Consider the following 20,269-nt stretch of genomic DNA (forward strand, 5'->3'; position numbering starts at 1 on the left):
TTGTATTTCTTAACTTCTTTTCCAAGTGATATATACCCACACTCCAAAACTTTGTATTTTTCTTTTGAGATATGACTTAGAAATAATGAGAAACTAGACAAAGGAATGTAAACCATATTCATATTTCTCACTTTCTTGCTAAGAAGAGACTCCTCCTTTGGTGGATCATTGTCTACAATAACAAAGGACCCCATATTAAATTTGTAGAAAGCTTCTAAACATTGTGAAACATGAAAGAGAGGGTCATAAAAAAAGAGACCATGTTAGAATTGCCTATCAGTTTAGGTCTTACACCTTGTTTGCTATTTGGAGTGACATAACTTGCCTTTTGCTTGGCTACTATCCCTTTTGGTTCCTCTTCAAGCTTAGTCTTATCCATGATGCTTGAAGATCTTGAATTTTACTTGAACTCACCTTTTAAATGGGTCTCATAAGTTCCCTTCTCCTCCTCAATACATGTTCTAGCTTTCATCACGATCAACCATGGACAATGCTTCTTCTCCCACTCTGTAAGCAATATATGACCATCTTTGTTCTTATTTTCTCTAAAAAAATAAGAGGTATACATGCAATAAGTATAGGAGAGGCGCAAGCATAGTCCAAGCCTTGCAAATGGATGATACCACCTTAAGACTCTTATTCGTAGCCAATTAATGGAGATACTTGAATGATATTGATGGTAACATAAGAAAATGCAAGGTAATACAACGACATCTTGCCATTGAATCTGCAAGCCAAACACACTTGTAAACCAATTTTTTGCTTGCATTTGTAAGATCAACTTGCTTGGACGGAACAACAATAGCTATCATCATTGAAGTGAAAGGCTCAAACAAAAAAGGCATGTGTCTCACTACAATACCATCAAGGTATTCTACCATAGAAGAATGGCTTGGAAGTATAGCTTCACCCTCAATACTTGATGATTTCATCACTTGGTCAAGCAAACTCCTAGCATCTATCAACACATGATGCATCCAAAGTATGGAACCTGGTTAGTCATAGACATCCCATAAATCTCCTTTAGATTGTCATCTGCACCAAGAAGAGAAAGAATAGAAAGTTGCTCTACCTTGGAACATGTTGCAATTGACACTTGGTAAAGCTCTCTAGAGTGATCTTTATTGATGGATCCTCAAATGCTAACTTCTAGAGGAAATGAAACTACTCCTTGCCATGGGTAGGATTGACTATTGAAAGCATTGCCAAATGGCAAATTTTTATAAGAAACTTTGATACACACAACAAACTGTAAATTAAGGTTTGAAAATTCTAACCTAAAAAATTGCAAGTTGTAACTGTGAATTTATAATTTGAAAATTGTAATTAGTTTTTATAAAATGTAAACTTAGAATTTGAAACCTATAAATTCAAGTTTGCAAACTATACATTGAGATATGTGAGCTATAAAATGTAAATTGAAAAAATTACCCTTGTAATTTTTCTTTGATATGTTGCTCCCATAGTTTTTTTAATCTCTTGAATCTTGGACTCTCTCTCATCCTTGGGCATGGAAGAATGCAATTTACTATATTGAGCCTCAAAGTCAAATTTCCATTTTTCCTTTATGAACATACATAGATAACGTTACATAGTGTTACTAGAATGCAAAACAAAGTCACAAGAAAAGGAAATATATAAACTAAAGAACTTATATGTACAACAAAAACCATCCTTGCAAGAATAGTTTGTGTTAGGGGATACCACACGCTTTGTCCACTTCCAACCTCTTTCTGCCTTGCCAAATCAATAGGTTTTTTCTCCTTCAGACTAAAATCTTGAGTAAAATATTCAACATCACAAGACACAATTATACTTGTGTGGTACACGTAATCCTTGAGATTAGTGACAACAATTGCATCTTCATTAAGCTTGTAACCATTGTTTTAAATGGATCAATGTTTCCTTTGTTCTTTGTAGAGCAACATTAATCTTAAGTTCATTCTTCAATAATTTGAGCTTGTACTCTAGTGTGTCTATACTTGATATTAGTGTAAGGCTCCTCTATGCTTTCCATCCAAGATGCCATATGATGATTTCCTTCCCAAACAAAGAATATTTTTTTTGATAGAAAGATCCATGATGTACCAACTATATGTGATTCAAACTCATCATTAACTAATGTCCAATTCTTGTCCCAAAGTTCTCTTGTCACATCATTAATGTGCTTGAGACCCTTTTTTAGGTATGTATCCCTCTGTTTCAAGTGCTCTTTTTAAAGCGATCAAGTTGTTCCTAAGTTGACACACAACATGGTTTATAAAACAACAAAAAAGGGAATTTGAGGAGGAGAAATTTCTTTAGTTATTGTAAGAATGTCTAAAATATCTGCAACAGATGGTCTCTCAACACACTATTAAATGTTACCCTCTACATCATCTTAAACTCTTGCTTTGTTGGATGGACCCTCTACTTTTTTATCTTGTTTTTCCCATGATCCTCAATGTACTTTTCAATTCAACCTCCTTAAGATCCTTTAGTTCATTGTTAACCTCTGAGTCTTGCTTCTTTATTTTTTCATCTTTCCTTGTGATAGGACTAGATACTCCATGGTCTTTCTTTGATGTTTTGGAAACTCAATTACAAGCTTTGAAAAAATGAAAATGGTGAAATGCAACCATAGAATGAAATAGAAACAACCAAAATTACTAGAGGAATTTGCTGCACAAATTCCAATAAGCTCATTTGCACAATGAGCAAAACATATAGCAAATTCTATTGGTTGAAATGAAAGAGAAATGACACAACTAGTTTTGCCAACAAAACTACCTACAAGGTGGTTAATGTGATATAATTTCCCCTGCCAAATATAAAAACTCCAAGATTTTTCCTACATCATACCATAACATAGACTCTATGCAACCTTCTTAAAATTTCCTATGAACCTCATATTTATAAAACTTTCTTTACTCTATTGCAAACATGTAGTACAAAAACAAATACCATACATAGTTTTGCCAATGAAACCATATTTTAAATTATAAAAAAACAACAACCATGTAAGACTACGGTTGATTTTTCTGTGAACCTCGTATTTCTATAACTTTCTTTACTCTAATGCAAGCATACGGTAGGAAAAAAATTCCCATGCATAGTTTTGCCAGTGAAACCATCTTTTAAATGATTCAAAAAAATAACAACCATGTAAGGCAACGATGTAATCCATTTACTATGAATCGCCTATAAAAATGTTACATTTTATTACTAGTTTCTTTTTACTGATCCCCTTTCAATGATTAAATGTTGCAAAGGTGAACTATGTACCCTACAGAAAACATTTCACAAGCAAAGAAAAACGAAAATAAGGTAGTTTCACTGGCAAAACTATAGCTTCTAAGAGAGAGTTTCACTGCTTCCTTCTCATAGTCTTTAAATCACCCAGACAATCTTGACCTTCAATTGCTGCATCCACCCTGCCACCTCATTAGTGAGATCAATGAACTTGCGTGAGTTGGTGCCCAAGTCCCCATAAGAGCACCTTCGAGATAGCTTTTCTAGGCTAGGTCCACAATGAACTTGCATGAGTTGGTGCCCAAGTCCCCATAAGGGTACCTTCGAGATAGCTTTTCTAGGCTAGGTCCAAAACCCAAGTGTAGTCCATTTAGATATTCTATATATCTTGTAGTTTGCAGCAAAGCAGTTTGTCATATCTGTGTCGCAAGCATTTTTAGCGTTACATATTTCACTCCATCATTAGATGCCAACCAACTTCCATGCATTGACTCTACAAGGTTTGCTCTAGGAAGCAAGAACTTGGCGGATTCCACCATGTCATGCATCAAAGCATAGATTAATTGCCAATAAAAAACAAACAATAAATTTGTGAATGAAATAGCAAGAGACCTACATTGAGAATGTATTCTCCCCAATTGTCCACTCCTACATGCCACCATACAATCCATGTTTCAAAAATGAAGATGTCCTTCTTGAGTGCATGATGCTTGAACCAGGAACATAGACTTTTCAACTTGAGATGGAGCATTCTTCTTCTACTACCTATAGCTTAGTTTGAACTTCTCACAATCAAATGATGGAAGGCACTTGCTAGCATAGTTTTCCAAACTTTGCTCCCAATGGAATAAGCAAGGTCTCTCTTATCAACCACCATAAACCCTCTAAAGTTGAGGATTTGGGAAGCCCTCCTTCTCCATGACTCTATTTAGCAGTCCCCAAAAACGGATCTAGGCTTCTGTATCCTCAGACTTGAAATCCCCAACATCAATATTTCGTTGTAAATGTGGCATGACATTGGATTCCAATCATGCATACATTTGACAAAGTCAAAGCAAATGCAGCATGATCCAACTCTCCACCTAGCCTCATCTTTTTCACCAGATTAACACTACTACCATGGCCCTTGGTAGACATCTTGAAAACATGACATCTGTCAAATGAAGAGAACTCAATTTTACCAAGGAACACCATGCTTTAAAAATTATCACATACACACTTTCTATTCAGTTATTAAATGGGAAAGTATGCACATATCTTTTCTTATCCAAAGTTGGATCAATTTTTTCTATTAATGATGTCAACTCGGTATCACTCATGGCTTTGGGATCATCTTGAATAAGAGCATCCAATAAATATTTATTTTTTGCTAAAGTCTTTTTCAAGGCCTCAGGTCTTCTAATCCCATCTCTTTGCATGATATCAGTCAACCTAGCCTTAACTTTCTTTGAAACATCTTTGGAACTTCCTTCATTGATTGGATGCATATGATACCTTGAGTGTATAACACACCTCTTAAATTGTATATCACCCTTGGGGTATGGGTGGCATAAGAATAGCCTACGTGGGCACTCTTGCTCATAGAAAGGACGAGCTCCACAATGTAAACACACTGAAGAGTGCTATGTTCACCAATGATTATGATCTTTGAGGACATACTCATGATAGTCTCCCTTGACAATGCTTCTCATTGGCCTCTTTGGTTCTCTTATAAGAGGACAAAATATATTTTTGCATTGCAAATGCCCACATCTCTGAATTCTAACCACACCATCAAAGCCTGTTATGTTACTTGCTATATCGTCTATTTAAACATGGCTGTCATATTTTCTTTTTGTCTCGTTAGCATGGATAGGGAGGTCCAAAGTAGGAAGCTCAATAAAATATTGCCATCATACTCTACTAGAAGTGCATTAAATTCTTGTATTGTTGTTACAATGTCCATAGCTTTTTTGAGTGCACTTCTTGAAGAAGGATTTTTCAAGAGAGAAACCACACTCATGGTCTTATCCGATTGTTCATCTAATTGTTTTTAACTTGATACTTCATCATTAATACCTGCCAAAAGCTTGACACGTCTGACAATGAAGGTAGTTTCAAATTGGGTATCGAGATGGAACAAAGTCTCCTCACTTACATAGGGAAACCTAAAGGATAAGTTGCCACACTTACTATCAAGTAGTTGATGCAAAGAGATTGAGGAGCTTGGTAAAAGTACAAATGCTAAGTGATGGTATTCCCTACTAATGCATGCAACACCATTAGTTATTGCACTCTTCGACCAATTTACATTGGACACAATTGCAAAATCCATGGACCTTGGAACACAATCAGCCCTTCTTCAAGTGAAAAGAAAATTATTGGTTACTAGTGCTGGATTCATATAGGGGCATCACAAACTGGCCAAGAGATACACTACTATAGCAGACAAGGCACCAATGAGTAGTTGAGATAGAATATTTTGTGTATAAGCCAAAGTAGCACAACAAAATAGCTAGCCAAGAATGTAGAAAAGTAGTACTAGTGCTAGATCCATATAGGGGCACCACCACAAACTAGCCAAGAGATCCACTACTATAGAAAACGAGGTGCCAGTAAATATAAGATTTTGTGATAAGCCAAAGTAGCACAACAAAATAACTAGCCAAGCATGTAGAAAATTAGTATCATCCACAATGCAGAGTTATGTTCACGCGCCTGCCCTCCTTTCAACCTCAATATTGAACAACTATAAGCTTGTATTCTGAAAGCATTGAAAGAGGCCTTATTCTTTGATGTGAAATCAACTAGAAGATCTTGTAGCTGCCAATTATAGGGATCTAAATCTCATAAATGTAACCACATTCACTACTACCACATGGTTTCAACCACATAAATTCTTGTAACTGCCAATTCATAAGAATCTACACTACAATTACTCCAACTGCCCATGTTCCATTCAATCAAGTTGGCAACCCCATGAATCATTCAAGGCATCTTATGTGAAATTTTTGTTGTTGCAAACATGTACGGACTGAAGATTAATTGCTTTTTTCCATCCTCTACTTCCCACGCTAATCGCATGTGCCTTGTTGCTCTTTCGTTCACCTCTCGAGTCCCATCCATTATTCAAGCTAGTTGCTTGGATTCTTCTCACCTATCTTCACCTGCAATAAGGGAATTTCTGGGAGTACTTCCCTAATTATTGATCCAACACCCCCATCCAAGCTTCTATCAATACCTCCTATCCATTCTTTGAGCTAGTTGCATCTGACACTAGCTTGCATTCACATAGTCTAGAACAAGAGTATGTAAATCAACCAAGGAAGAAAAAACAAATTACTACACTAGGCTTGAAAATGAATGAATATGCTGAAGAAGAGGAAATACAAAAGACTATTGGGCTATTAGAAGAACTAATGCAAGGGTGAAAAGGATACTTATAGGACAAAGGAATCAAATGCCACAAGTTGACAGATAAAGGTAGGACGGGAAAGAGAAGTGTCCCTGAACCTAGCTTTTTTGGGATAATCAATGCCCAAGCAAGCATCCAAAGGCAATTGAATTCATTTTATGGGGATGACATGGACACCATCAAATCACTTTGAAGGAGAACCACTTGATGTGCCTAGGGAGTGGCTTGTTGAGAAGGGGACAAGCTTGGATGAGGAGGAAATCAGGTTAGTGGTAGCTAGAGACTTTACATTAAAGTAGCAACGCACTAGGGCCAATTCTGGTGATTTAACACGTAGACCAAGCACAAGGGATGGCATGGTTGTGGAGTGGGTAAATGATGTCACATGTGAAATGAGAACAAGCATAGTTAAGTCTATTTCCTTGGAATGTGTGTTCCACTCCAGGATCATGTAGAAAAGGGAAAAAATACAATGTTGTTGTTTCAATGTTCCTTCTTGCACACATCTGGACATTGTGGGCCATTCTCAAGGAGGAAAAGGGTATATCCCATGCAAACATCTATATTACATATATATGCAATACTGGGGTCTAGATGAGAAGAGACATATGTTCATTCACCAATAGGCAAGAACTCTACCAAGCTTTACCTGCTTGCTGCGATCTCCACATGTGGTTATAGCAAAGAAACTTGCATAGGTGCATACTGATATTGTGTGAGCTATGTACGAACCGTGCTTTACTCACACAGTATGGCTTGTAACTTTTTTGGTGCATTTTGAGAGTCTTTTTCTTGACATAGTATAGCTATATATGAATAGTTTTTTTAAAACCCCACCATGGCTTCTGGTGGCTTTTTTGTGAGTTGTATATGAACGGTGTTTTGCTCACCACGTTGTAGCTTGTGGTGACTTTTTGTGTGTGTTTTGAATAGTCCTTTTATAGGAATATATCAATGTAATTGACGTTACACGATCTTTTGATAGTTTTGGCACTTTTTTATAGCTGATGGTGGTGATTTTTTAGGTTTGATTTTCTTACTTAAATGATTATTAAAATAGGCAAGCCATTGGACTACAACTACTCAACCCATGTCATTGAATCTAATCTTCCTTACATCCTAGACCATTTGAATATGAACTATTTGTTGAATGTTTGGAACAAACAATACTTTCAATCTAATTTTCATGCACATGGTGTTTATTGAAAAAATGTATATATCGAAAGTATCAAATTAGACTTGACTTCTTTATTAGTGCATACAACCTTGAATACCATAGACTAAGTTCAGACATCTCCAGACATAAACCTACTTGTTTCATATCAGATGATCATGCCAAACTGCTCCCCTTCTTACAAAGGAAAGCTGCAGCAACTGGTGCTCCCTTACAGATACCCTCTTCTCCAGGATCAGCCTCTCTACATCTTGATGGCTCTTCAATTATCTTTAGCCTCTCTAGCAAATCCCCCCCCTTGGCTGTGGACACAATAGATCAGCTACATGCTGCCTCTCCTGGATCCAACATTTAATTCCCTTGTGCTAGTTTCTCTACTCAGTTCCCTTCTACCCTTCCTGATCAGACCCAAGGTGCAGTGGTTCTACCTATTTCACGGCATGATTTGGTATTTATGTCTATTGACCCTTCTCAGGGCCTTGTTGTTGCTCATAGTCACTCTACAAATACTATTGATGATGTTGCTTCATATTCCAAAGAGGAAACATCTAGCTTCTTCTTCCATCTTTGAGAAGCCCCTCTTAGATTTTTTAAAAGATGTTAGTTTTGTGTTATTGCATGTTGTAAGCGCTGATATAACCAAAACTGATAGTCTAGGGGAAACCTTTTGATGTACTAAATGTTATAAAGCAATAGACACTCTATTTTTCTGCCAAAAAAAAAAGGTTTGCACTTGGACCACTCGTATATTTTGCTAAAAAAAAGCTCATCCCTCTGAAATGATTATGCATGGAGGATCGCAAGGCAATATTCTTTCCCATGAAGGGTTGAATTCAAGCTAAGCATTGAAGATGAACAACTTTCACAAGTGTAAATCCTTTACTTGATCATTTGAGTATACTTGGATCTTTTGCATATATACATACGTTCTAGATGAACTCCATAACACATTGGACATTAAATAAGAGGATATAAAATACATCCTTGAGTACTTTCTCTTCTTCGATAGTAGTACTTAACAACACCATTTTGATTTCCTTGATAGAGACAACTTTGATCATCACCAATATCTATATCCTACTCCAAAGAAAGGATTACCAAAAAGCGAGCAAGCCAAAAAAAGAGAGCGAGACAATAAAATATTAAATCCCCTATTTGAGCAAAAAAAGAATATAATTTATTCAAAAGTCCATATGTTTCCTCAATGCTAGAAGGTTAAATATGCATATAACTTTAAAGCCATTAACCCTAATTTCACATCACTTATAAGAGAGTTGGTATGTTTCATTGCCAAGTCATCCTTAGTATCAAACGCAAACCGTAATGCAATCAAGTTCTCTCTTTCCACCATAACAGTTGAGATCATCAATGCAATCTTCCACACAAATGGGGTGTTCCAAGGACGACTTGAATGGATTATTCTAGATTCTATACATATGTAAATACTTAGCTTTTTAAATTCTATTCTCTTGGAACAATTCTTTGTTACGGCAAAAACATCCCTCTGTGATTTTTCACTCATACATTCCACTAATCCAACCAATGCAACAAATTGACCACAAATCAAAATTTGATGCATGAAAATTTACCATATGGCGCAAAAAGGCATGATAATCATCTAAATCCCACCTTGCCATTTGATTTGATATCTAACATGACCCCCTTTGGACTTGTAATCAATAGATACAGAGATGTGATCCCTGTTTTGGCCTAAAAGATGACATTCTCACATCCCTATATCCTTGCAAGTTGTCAAAGTTTGGTCTTTTGACCCAAAAGATGAGTTTTTAACATCCTTGCATCTTTTGATTGTTAAAAAAAAAAAGCGTAATATGCGCTCCTTGTTTTGGTCCAAAAGATGAGTTCTTAAGATCCTTGCATCTTTTGATTATAAAAAATAAATGGCATAATGTTACATATCAAATCAAATGACAAGGCATGATTTAAATGAATATCATGCTTTTTTGTACCATCTAAAAAATTGCAAGCATCAGAATTTAAATTTTGTGATTTTTTGGTCAATTTATTGCACCAAATTTAAAGCAAGGTTTTCCATAATAGTGAGCGAGAAGACAATGTCTATTTTGGCAAAAAAAAAGCCGAATTTTAACATCCTCTATCTTTTAATTGCACTCGGGTAGTCACTCTTCATAAACCCATAAAGCATGTGCAAGCAAAAATTATCCCTACTATTGCATTTTTACATTTCTCATGTAATTGGTTAAACCCCCCGTACATGTTTACATTTTCAATCTTAAAATTGTGATTCCCCTTCATAAATCTACATATACAAATTACATCAAGTTGCTATTTTATAATCCCCTCATGTAGATAAATGGCATGTAGGTCCCCCCCATTAAAAAATACCCCTTAGTGCACTAAAGTGCTATGTTACATCTTTATGAGTGAGCCCCGGAGGTAATTGCCAAACCCAAATGGGATCACATTAAAATAGTACTTTACTTTGGACTACTCAATTTCAAGAAATGGGACACATAACCCCCCTTTTGTATACTTTCTACCTCAAGCAATTATTTTATGGGATACTTAGATTCTTTCTTTGCTTGCTTGATTTTCCTACCGCTTCAACAAAATGTCGTTCACTTTTTTGAACTTGCTCGCTTTTTCTCGCTCGCTCTATCGACTACCTCCTCCAAAGAGAGTCTGGGTTTTTGACATGTGCGTGGATGCACCACTATATGCATATGAATCTTTCACCCATTGGAGTTATTATGAGTATGAAACATATTTTTGTCACAATGGAGGAAATTATTTTGTCTTTGATAACATTTACTATTTTTGCTTTCAATGGATTCAACTTGGTTTCTCTGGAGCCGTTTCATTATGGACCTGCTTTGTTGCTTTGCGACTTTGAGCAAATTGTCCCAGTTTGCCACATAGAAGCATGGAATTTTTTGTTAGATGCAATTGTTTTAGACCTTGAACCTTCATCTGGCTTGCTCTTACTAGATATTCTTCTACGATTCGCTTTTTCTAGGAAGGCTTTCTCATCAAATCCACAATGTTTCTTCTACCGAGTCTCTTCCTACAAGAGCTATAGAATAAGCTCTTTGAATGATACTAGTAATAACCTTAGCCCTGTGATCATGGTAGCATGCTCAGCACCAATTTGAGAATTTGAGATGAATGTGTTTTTTGACCAACTACCGTGATTTGGTGTCTAACTACATTCACCTCTGTGATAGTCATACTGTGAATCTTCCTTATCCATCTTCATGTTGTAAAGATTTGGCCAAGTGTATGTGTGAACAACATCCATAGTGGTGCCAATAACGATTGCTACGGCCTCAGCACCCCTCACTACCTAATGTTGCATTGCGATTGGATTTCTTACAATCCTCATCATTCTATCGATGTTCTTGATGTCCTTGGGTGTGAACTCCATTTTAGTTGTGATTTGCTAGTCTTGTCTGACAACAAGGTGACTCTGGACCTTTACCCTCCAAAGTCATTGTTGGATTTGTGAAGCTTGCCGGTCTCCCTAGAGTCAGGGATGAATACCAAGCTAGCCATCTTGAGGTAAACCTCATGAATGATCGAGCTTTAATTATTCGCTAAAAAATGAGCTTGATTTAGAAGGAACTCCTTCATTCAACATTGATGTAGACTGTAAAATCTTTCAATAACCAAAATTTGATACCATGTTGGAAATAACATAACATTCTCTCATGCCGTGTGGAAATGGACCATGACCAACTAGCCACCTTTGAGCAAAGCACAACAGAAACTGTTTCTCTTTATTGGACAGCTCAATTTATAATGAAACAAACAAAGCAATGCACACAAAGATAGATTACCAAATTCATTAGGCGAAGATCACTCGATCTCGTTTCTTAATTACATAGCTCAAGGAGCCCTTGTTTACACAAAGCTATCAAGAGCTTTGATATAATAACACCTCAATTGCACCTATAAAAGTGTATGCTTGCTCAACTTAGCAACTCCCTTAATTGCTTCGATAAGCTTTTGTGAGTGCTCTCACTGTGCAACTTCTAGAATGCCACTCTAACATCCATTCTCTTGCTCCAATTACTGATCTTCTAGCATGGCACTGCAACTTTGTGTGTGCTAAGCTTGGTTTAGCACCTTTGATAATAAATCTTCACTTGCAAGTATGTTATGCCACTAAGCTTCATCTTTGCTCTAGATCTCAACTTGTAGTTATGTTATGTTCCTACACTTTGTTCTATATTGGATGAACTTGTGACTTCTTGCATGGCACTAAGTTTGGTCTCCCACTAGCAACTCCTCGCAACACCAATAATGGCCCCAACAATATGTACAACACGAGCCTCCAATTGTGCTTCCTTTAGTGAGTTGAGCTTCCTTTGTAATCCTACAAATGGTCATGGTGTCAATTTGTGATTAACACCTCAAATCTCTCATGAAAGACATGAAGAGATTCCTCTTAATTTCTAGCCATTGAGACAATCCTCTAGGTCTTCAACAAGGTAATCTATCAGTTGGGTTGTCAACAAGGTTACTTGTCATCCACCACAATTCCAATCCAATACTCTTGCTCTTTTGGAACCCAGTTAAGCTAGTCTATAGGTTTACCTATGATTAGATCCAATCCAAGACACTTGCCTTCTAGAGCCCATTGAAGAATTCCTACATCAACAAGAAGGCAAAATATGTCTGCATCATTTAGTTGTGCTAAGAAGACCACATACCTTTTCATACTTTTGGTCTCACTAAGAAGGCCAAATCCTTAACCTATTAACCATGGACAAGAGGGGGAGGGAAACAAGGACATGTGGCAACTTGGAGGAAAAGAGACTGCCACGTGGCACAAAGAAGAAGCTCTTGGATGGAGGCTTGGAGAGGGGAGGAGGTGAAAAGACAAGAGACATGCTTTGAGTGGGAAGGAGGTGGAAAGATATGAGGCACCTTTGGGAGAAAGAAGATAGAAGGTCAATGGAATGGAGGAGATGAAAGTTCAGCTTTGAGAGGAAGGAGGAGATGGAAGATCAATTCAATGAAAGGAGGAGATGGAAGGTCTTAGAGCCATGGGTTAAGACTTAGCAAGAATTTCAAAAGCCAATCCAAGTTTCTAACGATCAAAAGCACGCATCATGACTAAATGAAATCTTGAAGAGGACACAAGGTGAATTGATTAGCAATTTAAGAACCGATCAATGCATGTGCAAAAAGGAGCTTTGAGTGTTTAAAACATGCATTTGTTTTGGCCTTTTTGGTTGATCCATTTCTTTGATACTAGCAAATCTTTGCCAATACAAAGCATGGCTTCAATACTCGTACATACAAATCTTGAAAGGTTGAGAGGCGGGACGGGGCAACCCTGGTGGGCATCATCCTCATCAACAAGTCCCTTCCAACATACATCACTCTCTCTCCTCCCTTGGATCTCTCTTGCTCTCTCTCTCTCTCTCTCTACACACACACACACACACACACACACACATTTCAATTGTAAGTGTGAGTGCGCGCAGGTGAGCGCAACTATGTGAGTCTCGGTATAAACATAAAGTGAGTGTGTGTGTTTTTGGAGTCTCATGTATTTCTGTGGGGGAAACTTGAGAAAGAGAGAGAGAGAGAGAGAGAGATCTTTGTCTTTTAAGACCTATCTTGACTTCACACAATCTTCTTTCCCCCCCCCAAAAGAAACGCCGGACATATTAGAGAAAGGGGTAATGAGTCCCTATAAGTGGATTGGTGGTTCTAGAGAGGGTGAGAGTGCATGCTTATCCCTGAATTAAATCACAAAAATACAAATTTGGGAAAGCTAGCTTCCTTATGTGGAAGATTCGTGTTTGCCCTCTATGCAAAAAGGCCATGAGCTCAACCGGAAGATTTGGAGCAGAGTCAAACCAGCTATACGCCCTTTGGGGTTGATGCCGAAACTTAGCCATTGGCTTTATGTGGAAGCTCCCTCTGTTTGGTGATATGGTTGGCCTTCCTTCTACGCAAGGGACCTATTGGCCATCTAGACAAGAGCGGTTGTCTTATTGGCTGTCTAGGAAATTAGTGTTCACTTGTGTTTGGGTTTTATTGCTTCCAGCGCAAGCCACGGGTAGACTCCTCTTTGTAGGCCAAGTTTGTATAGCTTCACACAATCTTGGGAGAGCACACACCACCCCCCAAGCCCCTTCTCTCTCTCTCTCTCCATATATATATATATATATATATGTATGTATGTATGTATGTATGTATGTATGTATGTTCGTTCCATGGGGCACACTTGTGTCCAATTCTCTCTCTCTCTCTCTCTCTCTCTCTCTCTCTCTCTCGTCCATGGGGCACACATGTGTCCATGTATTCCAAGGCATGTGCATGTGTCCATGTGCGTCAAAAAACCCTAGTATCTCTTTGTACTTTGGCTTCATTGAGAAGATCAAATATGACTTCTCCATTTTGCTTGCCTGAGAAGACGCATAATGTACTATCACCTCCCTCTTTATCATTCAATCCAAGAACAACGATCTTCTCTTTTAGTCTCTGTAGGCAAAAATTCTCCAATTTGAGTAAGGAGAATCATAAGAAACATTGTGCATCAATTTAAAGTACATGAAATGCTTCCGATAGGAGAATCACAAGAAAATGATGCATTGGTTTAGAATTAGATGCAACGTTTCTACTATCATAATGGAGAGAAGGATCACAATGATAAGGAGATACGTTCTTAGAATAAATCAACGTCCCTTTTAAATTAAAGCCTTTACGAAAGACGTTCTCATCCCAAAAAAGATAGTTTTGAGTAACTATCCAATTGCAGATTCTCAGACATGCTCACAAATAGCCCATATAGCGCTGCAACACCTTCGGGCCTTCAACTGTGCTTTAGAATCTAGAAAATGCATCCCTCAAAAAACTCAATAGCTAGAACTTGTTCAGGAAACATGGAGCAATTACATGTTACATAGGTTGGCTGCAGAGAACGGTAATTTGGATTGCCTAGTATCAACTTTCTAAAGCAGACTGGCTCTCGAGAGGGATAAAAACAGAAGAGGGCTTTTGTAACTGACCGCATTCTCTCCAACGTGTACGTAATAAAATCTGCTAGTATGGTTTTAATAAACCATGATAATCTCTCGAGCTTATGGGTTATGTATGGCGAATGTATAATCAGTGTTGCAACTACATGAAGATTTTGAAACAAGCAAATCTGGTAGATACACAAGCTGAATTTGTCGAGCTTCAACAGATATCCAGGCGAAATTACATAGTCAATGACCGAATGGAGATGTTTTGACCATAGCAAGAAAGACCCACTGAAAAATTAAGACTGCATTTGACATCTCATGGAAGAAATGTGCAAACTACAACCAGACTGTTACTGTATTTTGGTTCAGCTAGAAAGCAAGCTCCTCTCTCAGAGAAGCGCAATAACATACCAGATTTGATTTGTCGAAGTAGGTCTAGATCGTATTCCTCCGTAATGCATTGAATCCGAAGCGCCCAATCTTTTCATCCTTTCAAAGCTTTGCACACACACATGTTTGAACATAGGTCTACTTCTCATCTGTAACGATTTGCTCATATCCAAATATTATTGGACGCAGAACTATTTCTGCCTTCGACCGGCTAAACATCCGTCGAAGCAACGCCCATATTAGCACCACAGAAAGAGCGACCGTCGATATACAAGCGACTCCTAGCAGGAGTGCTAGTGCGATTCTTACGAAACCCTTCACCTTGCGAGGCTGACCAAGGTGGCTTGGATCGGCTGGAAGGGAGTGTTGGGTGCCATCCCAAGAGTTAAAATGCCAAGAATGAAGGGTGTGCACTTGAGGAGTGGCCCCCGTAGTAGAGCTAAATCCAACATACACTTCCTGGTTCCATAAGCTGACAAGATCGACACGTTGAGAAAACAGAGGATCGGCGGGTCTACATGTCTGGTTTCTGCTCAATCTCACCTGCAAAATCTGGGCAGGGGAATGGTACTCTACCCACGCGTACAATCGCTCGCTGTTCGGGAGGACTGCATCCGAATCGGAGAAGTTGGCAGCAGCTGCTGCTGCTGGGAGGGAGAAGAGGCTATGCAAGCGGCTAAAGCTGACATTGTGGAGGTCCTGGGGGATGAAGGAGTGGAATTGGGCGAGGGGGAAGAAGACAAAGGAGAGGGAGTCGAGAGGGTCGAGGGAAGGATGGATGGAAAAGGAGAAGGAAGAGGAGAAAGAGAGGGAAGAAGGGAAGGGGAAGGGGGGGGAGAAGAGGAGGAGGGAAGAGGAGAAGGGGAGGGAGGAGGAGAGGAGGAGGGAGGGAGGGGAGGGGCGGGCATCACCGAGGAAGAGCAAGCTATGGGGGTGGGAAGGGGGGCTGAAATCAGGGAAGGAGAAGGAGAAGGATGAAGCTGAGAAGGAGGTGCATAAGAGGAAGAAGAAGAAGAGGAAGAAGAAGAAGAAGAATTTCGCCATAGCCAGAAGAAGCTCTCAGAGCTCTCAGGATAAAGCTTCAAAATACTACTTCCCCCATAGCCACAAGCTCTCACAAAAAAAGCTTTCAACAAATGCTTCATTCAAAACAGAAATACTTTGTTTACTTTGTTTGATCAAAAGTCTTTCTTTTAAAGGCTCATATCAAAATAGACCACCACTCCAAGCTTAGAGTAATAGAGGCAATCGTGAGAGTAAGGGGTACCTTTACAATGTGTCTTTATTAAAGTATACATAATAATAATAATAATAATATCAGTGCTAGCAAAAATCGGCATCTAGTGTAAAAATCCCGATTGAAATTGAGAAATCCCGACTCGGAAAATGTTATGCCTTTTCTCATTAAGGATTGAAATGAGGGTCTAATCTTTATTTTAAAGGCTCATATCAAAATAGACCCGAGTATAGGCAATCTTGAGAGTAAGGGGTAACTTTACAATACAATATTATAGCAAGTATATGATATTTTATACTAGACATTATATACAATAGTTATTTATTGAGCTTAACCGTAACCTGCCCATGGTTTGCAATTACCATGGTCTATCACTTTGGAGTCACCTAGTGACCAATCCTAATTGGCTCCTCTTTAATTTTACACCTACCACCCTGGTCCATGAACCTGCTCGCTCCAGCCTCCCTCCCATTTCGAATCACCTCCATTGCTCAACGTTGGCTTGCCGCCTATGCCCTGTTGAATAGGAACTATGAGAGTCGAAACTCAAAGCAAGAAGGAACATAACAGCTACTCCAAAACAAGCTCAAAGCTCTTGACAAGGTACATAATACACCAATGCACTATGCATCGCGAACTGCATTTCAAAGCTTTGTTTTGGATGGCTATTGTGCTTTAGTGCTCACCTTTCCTTTCGTCCTGTCAAGCTATCCAAAGGAGCTCGTTCCGCATCCATGTGAGTCGCTTCATGTCCCTCTTCAAGGAAATCTCGACTTACTTTGCGTAGGAGGGGCTTGGACTCACGACTCACCTGACGTCCATATCTCGGTAAGTACATCCTTCCCTGTGGGATTATTTAGTCATTCGTATTATGAGAAAATGTTATTTAGTCGTTAGTTTTCTAAGAAAATGTCGAACAATGAAGTCATTGAGCGCTTAGCACTAGCCCACGGAGCTCCTTCAAAGTTCAATCGATTATGCAGTGCTCTCCCATGCTATGGAGTCTGCAAATCCAATCTTTCAGCTTTGATGAAATTTGCGGGTTCAAGATTCGTGAGCCTCTTATACTTCATGTGTTATTTTTTGAGTTCAAAGTCTGGCTGAGTTGATTTCGTAACGCTCATGGGTAGCAAACGAGCGTCTGTGCTCCATGGTAATGCTTATGGCTCTTGAATCGTGAAACACCAATCTCTGCATAGGATTTTACGATCCACCAAAGGCTCATGAAGTGAGCTGGCTGCGAGAGTCCACAAGAGAAATCGGCTAGCAGGAGCAAGAGACATGGATTTTTTGCAAGAATGCATTTGTTGGATTAAAGATTGCTGAGAACCTGCAGCTTAGATTTTAGCACATGGGGTGTTTGTTGTCCATTGTGATGCTTTTGGCTTCAAAGGCAGCCGATTTTGTGATGCAGCAGCAGCCGATTTTGTGATGCAGCAGCAACCGATTTTGTGAGGGGGATGCTTTTGGCTTGGAAAACAGAGGGGACTCGAAATGTAGAGTAGAGCAGCCGATTTGGTGAGGGCAAGGCAAAATCGGCTAAGGGCAATGCATCTGCCTACTTCATGTCGACTGCAATGAGCATGCCGATCAGTTTCCTGATCTCAGTGTTCAAATTCCATCTTCTATTGGTAGATCATATCCTCTGCAAGCACGAGGCCCCAATCTTCATCCTGAATTTGATCTCAATGCTGTTCCAACGCCTGCAGAGGATGAGTCAAACAATACTACCTGGCCGCCAAGGATGCAGCAGCAACAGTCGATTTTGTGAGGGCAAGGCGTGCGAATTGTGTGGGGGCAAGGAGCAGCAGTAGCAGCTGATTTTTTGAGGTCAAGGCATGCGAATTGTGTGGGTAAGGATGCAGAAGTAGTAGCCAACTGTGTGAGGGCAAGGAATTGTTTGCAGAAATGCATTGGCTGGGATGCAAGATTGTAGAGAATTCACATCTGTAGATTTTTTATTCTTTTGGCTAGGAAGGCATACAATCCAGCAACCAATTGTGTGACTGAATGCATGATCAATCAGTCTTGAACTCTTGGATTAAAGTGTACTCAGGCTCCAAGATTAGCCTTAGTTGATTTGTTTCCTGCATTTAGTTATGCCTCCCAGACAAATGTCCTTGTTTAATATGCCGATGTTCACACAACCACCACCACCCCCAAAGCGTTCAAAGAAGAGGCGAATTTTAAATGATGCATTATAGGATATCTTAGGAGATACAAAGGCAAATGTAGTTTGCCTAGAAATTGATTTGCAATTGTAGCTTCTGAGGCAAGCATGGAATGAAGCTTGGACAACAACATTTGAATGAGCTTATTTTGACAAGTCGGTGGGTAGGATATTTTGCAAATATTGCAAGAATGACATACACTCCAAAAGTGAGTTGGGGAGAGCGGGCTCTATTAATATCCAGCACAATGCTCTTACAGAGCATGCAAAATCTAGGGCACATGTTGAGGCAAAATATGTACATGTATTCAACAAAGTGTGCATTGAAGATGGGATGAATAGATCCAAGGATGATGCCAATCAAGCCATTGAGAATCTATTTACAGCAGCATATTATGTTGCGAAAGAGGATCTATCTTTCAGCTCATATCCGAAGCAGTTAAAGCTTTTAATCTGATGCAAATGTCCATATCTCACAACTAATTTATACCACAATGACAAGGCATGTAGTAAGTTTGTGAGATGCATTAGTGAGGTGCTTTTGTCACAAACCTTACAAAGGATGAAAGCATCTACATTTTTTAGCCTCATGATGGATGAGTCGACAAATATTGGTCATATACAACATCCCATTGTCTATTCCTCGTTCATGGAGGATTATGAGCCTGTTACAGTCTTTCTAGGCCTCTTGGAAATACAAGGTGGAACTTCAAGCCATTTGTATCATTCTTTCAAGTTCTTCTTCTCACAACTACAGCTTGATGTTAGTAACATAGTTTGCTTAGGTACAGACGGCGCTTCATCTATGATATGACATGTTAATGGGTTGGCTACTTGCATGAAACATGCTAGTCCTTATATGACTTCAATATAGTGTATTGCTCATAGGACCACTCTATGCTTATCTGATGTAGTTAAGAGTTCTATAACTGCCCAAGAAATTGATTAGATTATTGTGAATGAGATAGTAGGGATCTTTTCCAAAAGTGCCTAAGTCTCTAGAGGTTGAGTTTAGGTGTGTGGAACTCAAGATGAGTCAAATTCATAAAAGCAGATGGCTGAGTAGATCATTAGCTATTCACAAAGTTTGTGAATCTTTTGAGCCTTTGCTCATATTTCTGAAATCATAGAATCCCACTCTATTTGCCAAGGTGAACAACTTTGAATTCACTTACAAGATTCACTTTATGGTGCCAAATATACTTGAAAGGTTGGCTATATTGAGCAAAACATTTCAGTACACCTTTGTTGATATTTCAGCAGTTAATGGGATTATACAAACTAAAATGCGCTTACTTCGTGAACAATTTATTGTGGATCCTGATGTGGATATGAATGCAGCTCAATGTGACAGTATGGGTTATCCGATCATTCCAGATTATGGACCTATTGTGGGGCAACTTGCTGCCCTTAGAGCATCTCTACGTGGCAATACATACAGGCCAGTTTTGCTTCAAAGAACTCTTGATGGTTTGGATATGGAGAAAGCCATTGAATTTTAGAGGGAGTTTTCTAACTTGGTAATTTAAAACCTATTTGAGGGGTTTCCAGATAATGATCTTGTTGGCTGCTTTAAGGCATTATCACCTTGTACCTTTCCAAAGGGAAAGCAATTGAAGAATTATGGGTTTCCTCAAATTGAGACATTAGTATCTTATTATGGTGAGTCCAAGGTTCTTCAAAGTGGAGAGGAAATTGGTCCACTCAT

General features: G+C 38.8%; 1 protein-coding gene across 1 annotated transcript; it reads right to left on the minus strand.

Moving 5' to 3' along the window:
* Window positions 1-14,963: 14,963 nt before the first annotated feature.
* Window positions 14,964-16,272, minus strand: LOC147888111 (uncharacterized). Its single transcript, XM_087393738.1, has one exon. It carries the CDS (start codon window positions 16,196-16,198, stop codon window positions 15,293-15,295), a length of 906 nt encoding a protein of 301 aa, XP_087249864.1. The 5' UTR covers window positions 16,199-16,272; the 3' UTR covers window positions 14,964-15,292.
* Window positions 16,273-20,269: the final 3,997 nt, after the last annotated feature.

The sequence above is a fragment of the Dipteris shenzhenensis genome, chromosome 22, assembly GCF_047967505.1.
Source record: "Dipteris shenzhenensis isolate YYH24624 ecotype China chromosome 22, Dip_SZ_1.0, whole genome shotgun sequence".
NCBI lineage: Eukaryota > Viridiplantae > Streptophyta > Polypodiopsida > Gleicheniales > Dipteridaceae > Dipteris > Dipteris shenzhenensis.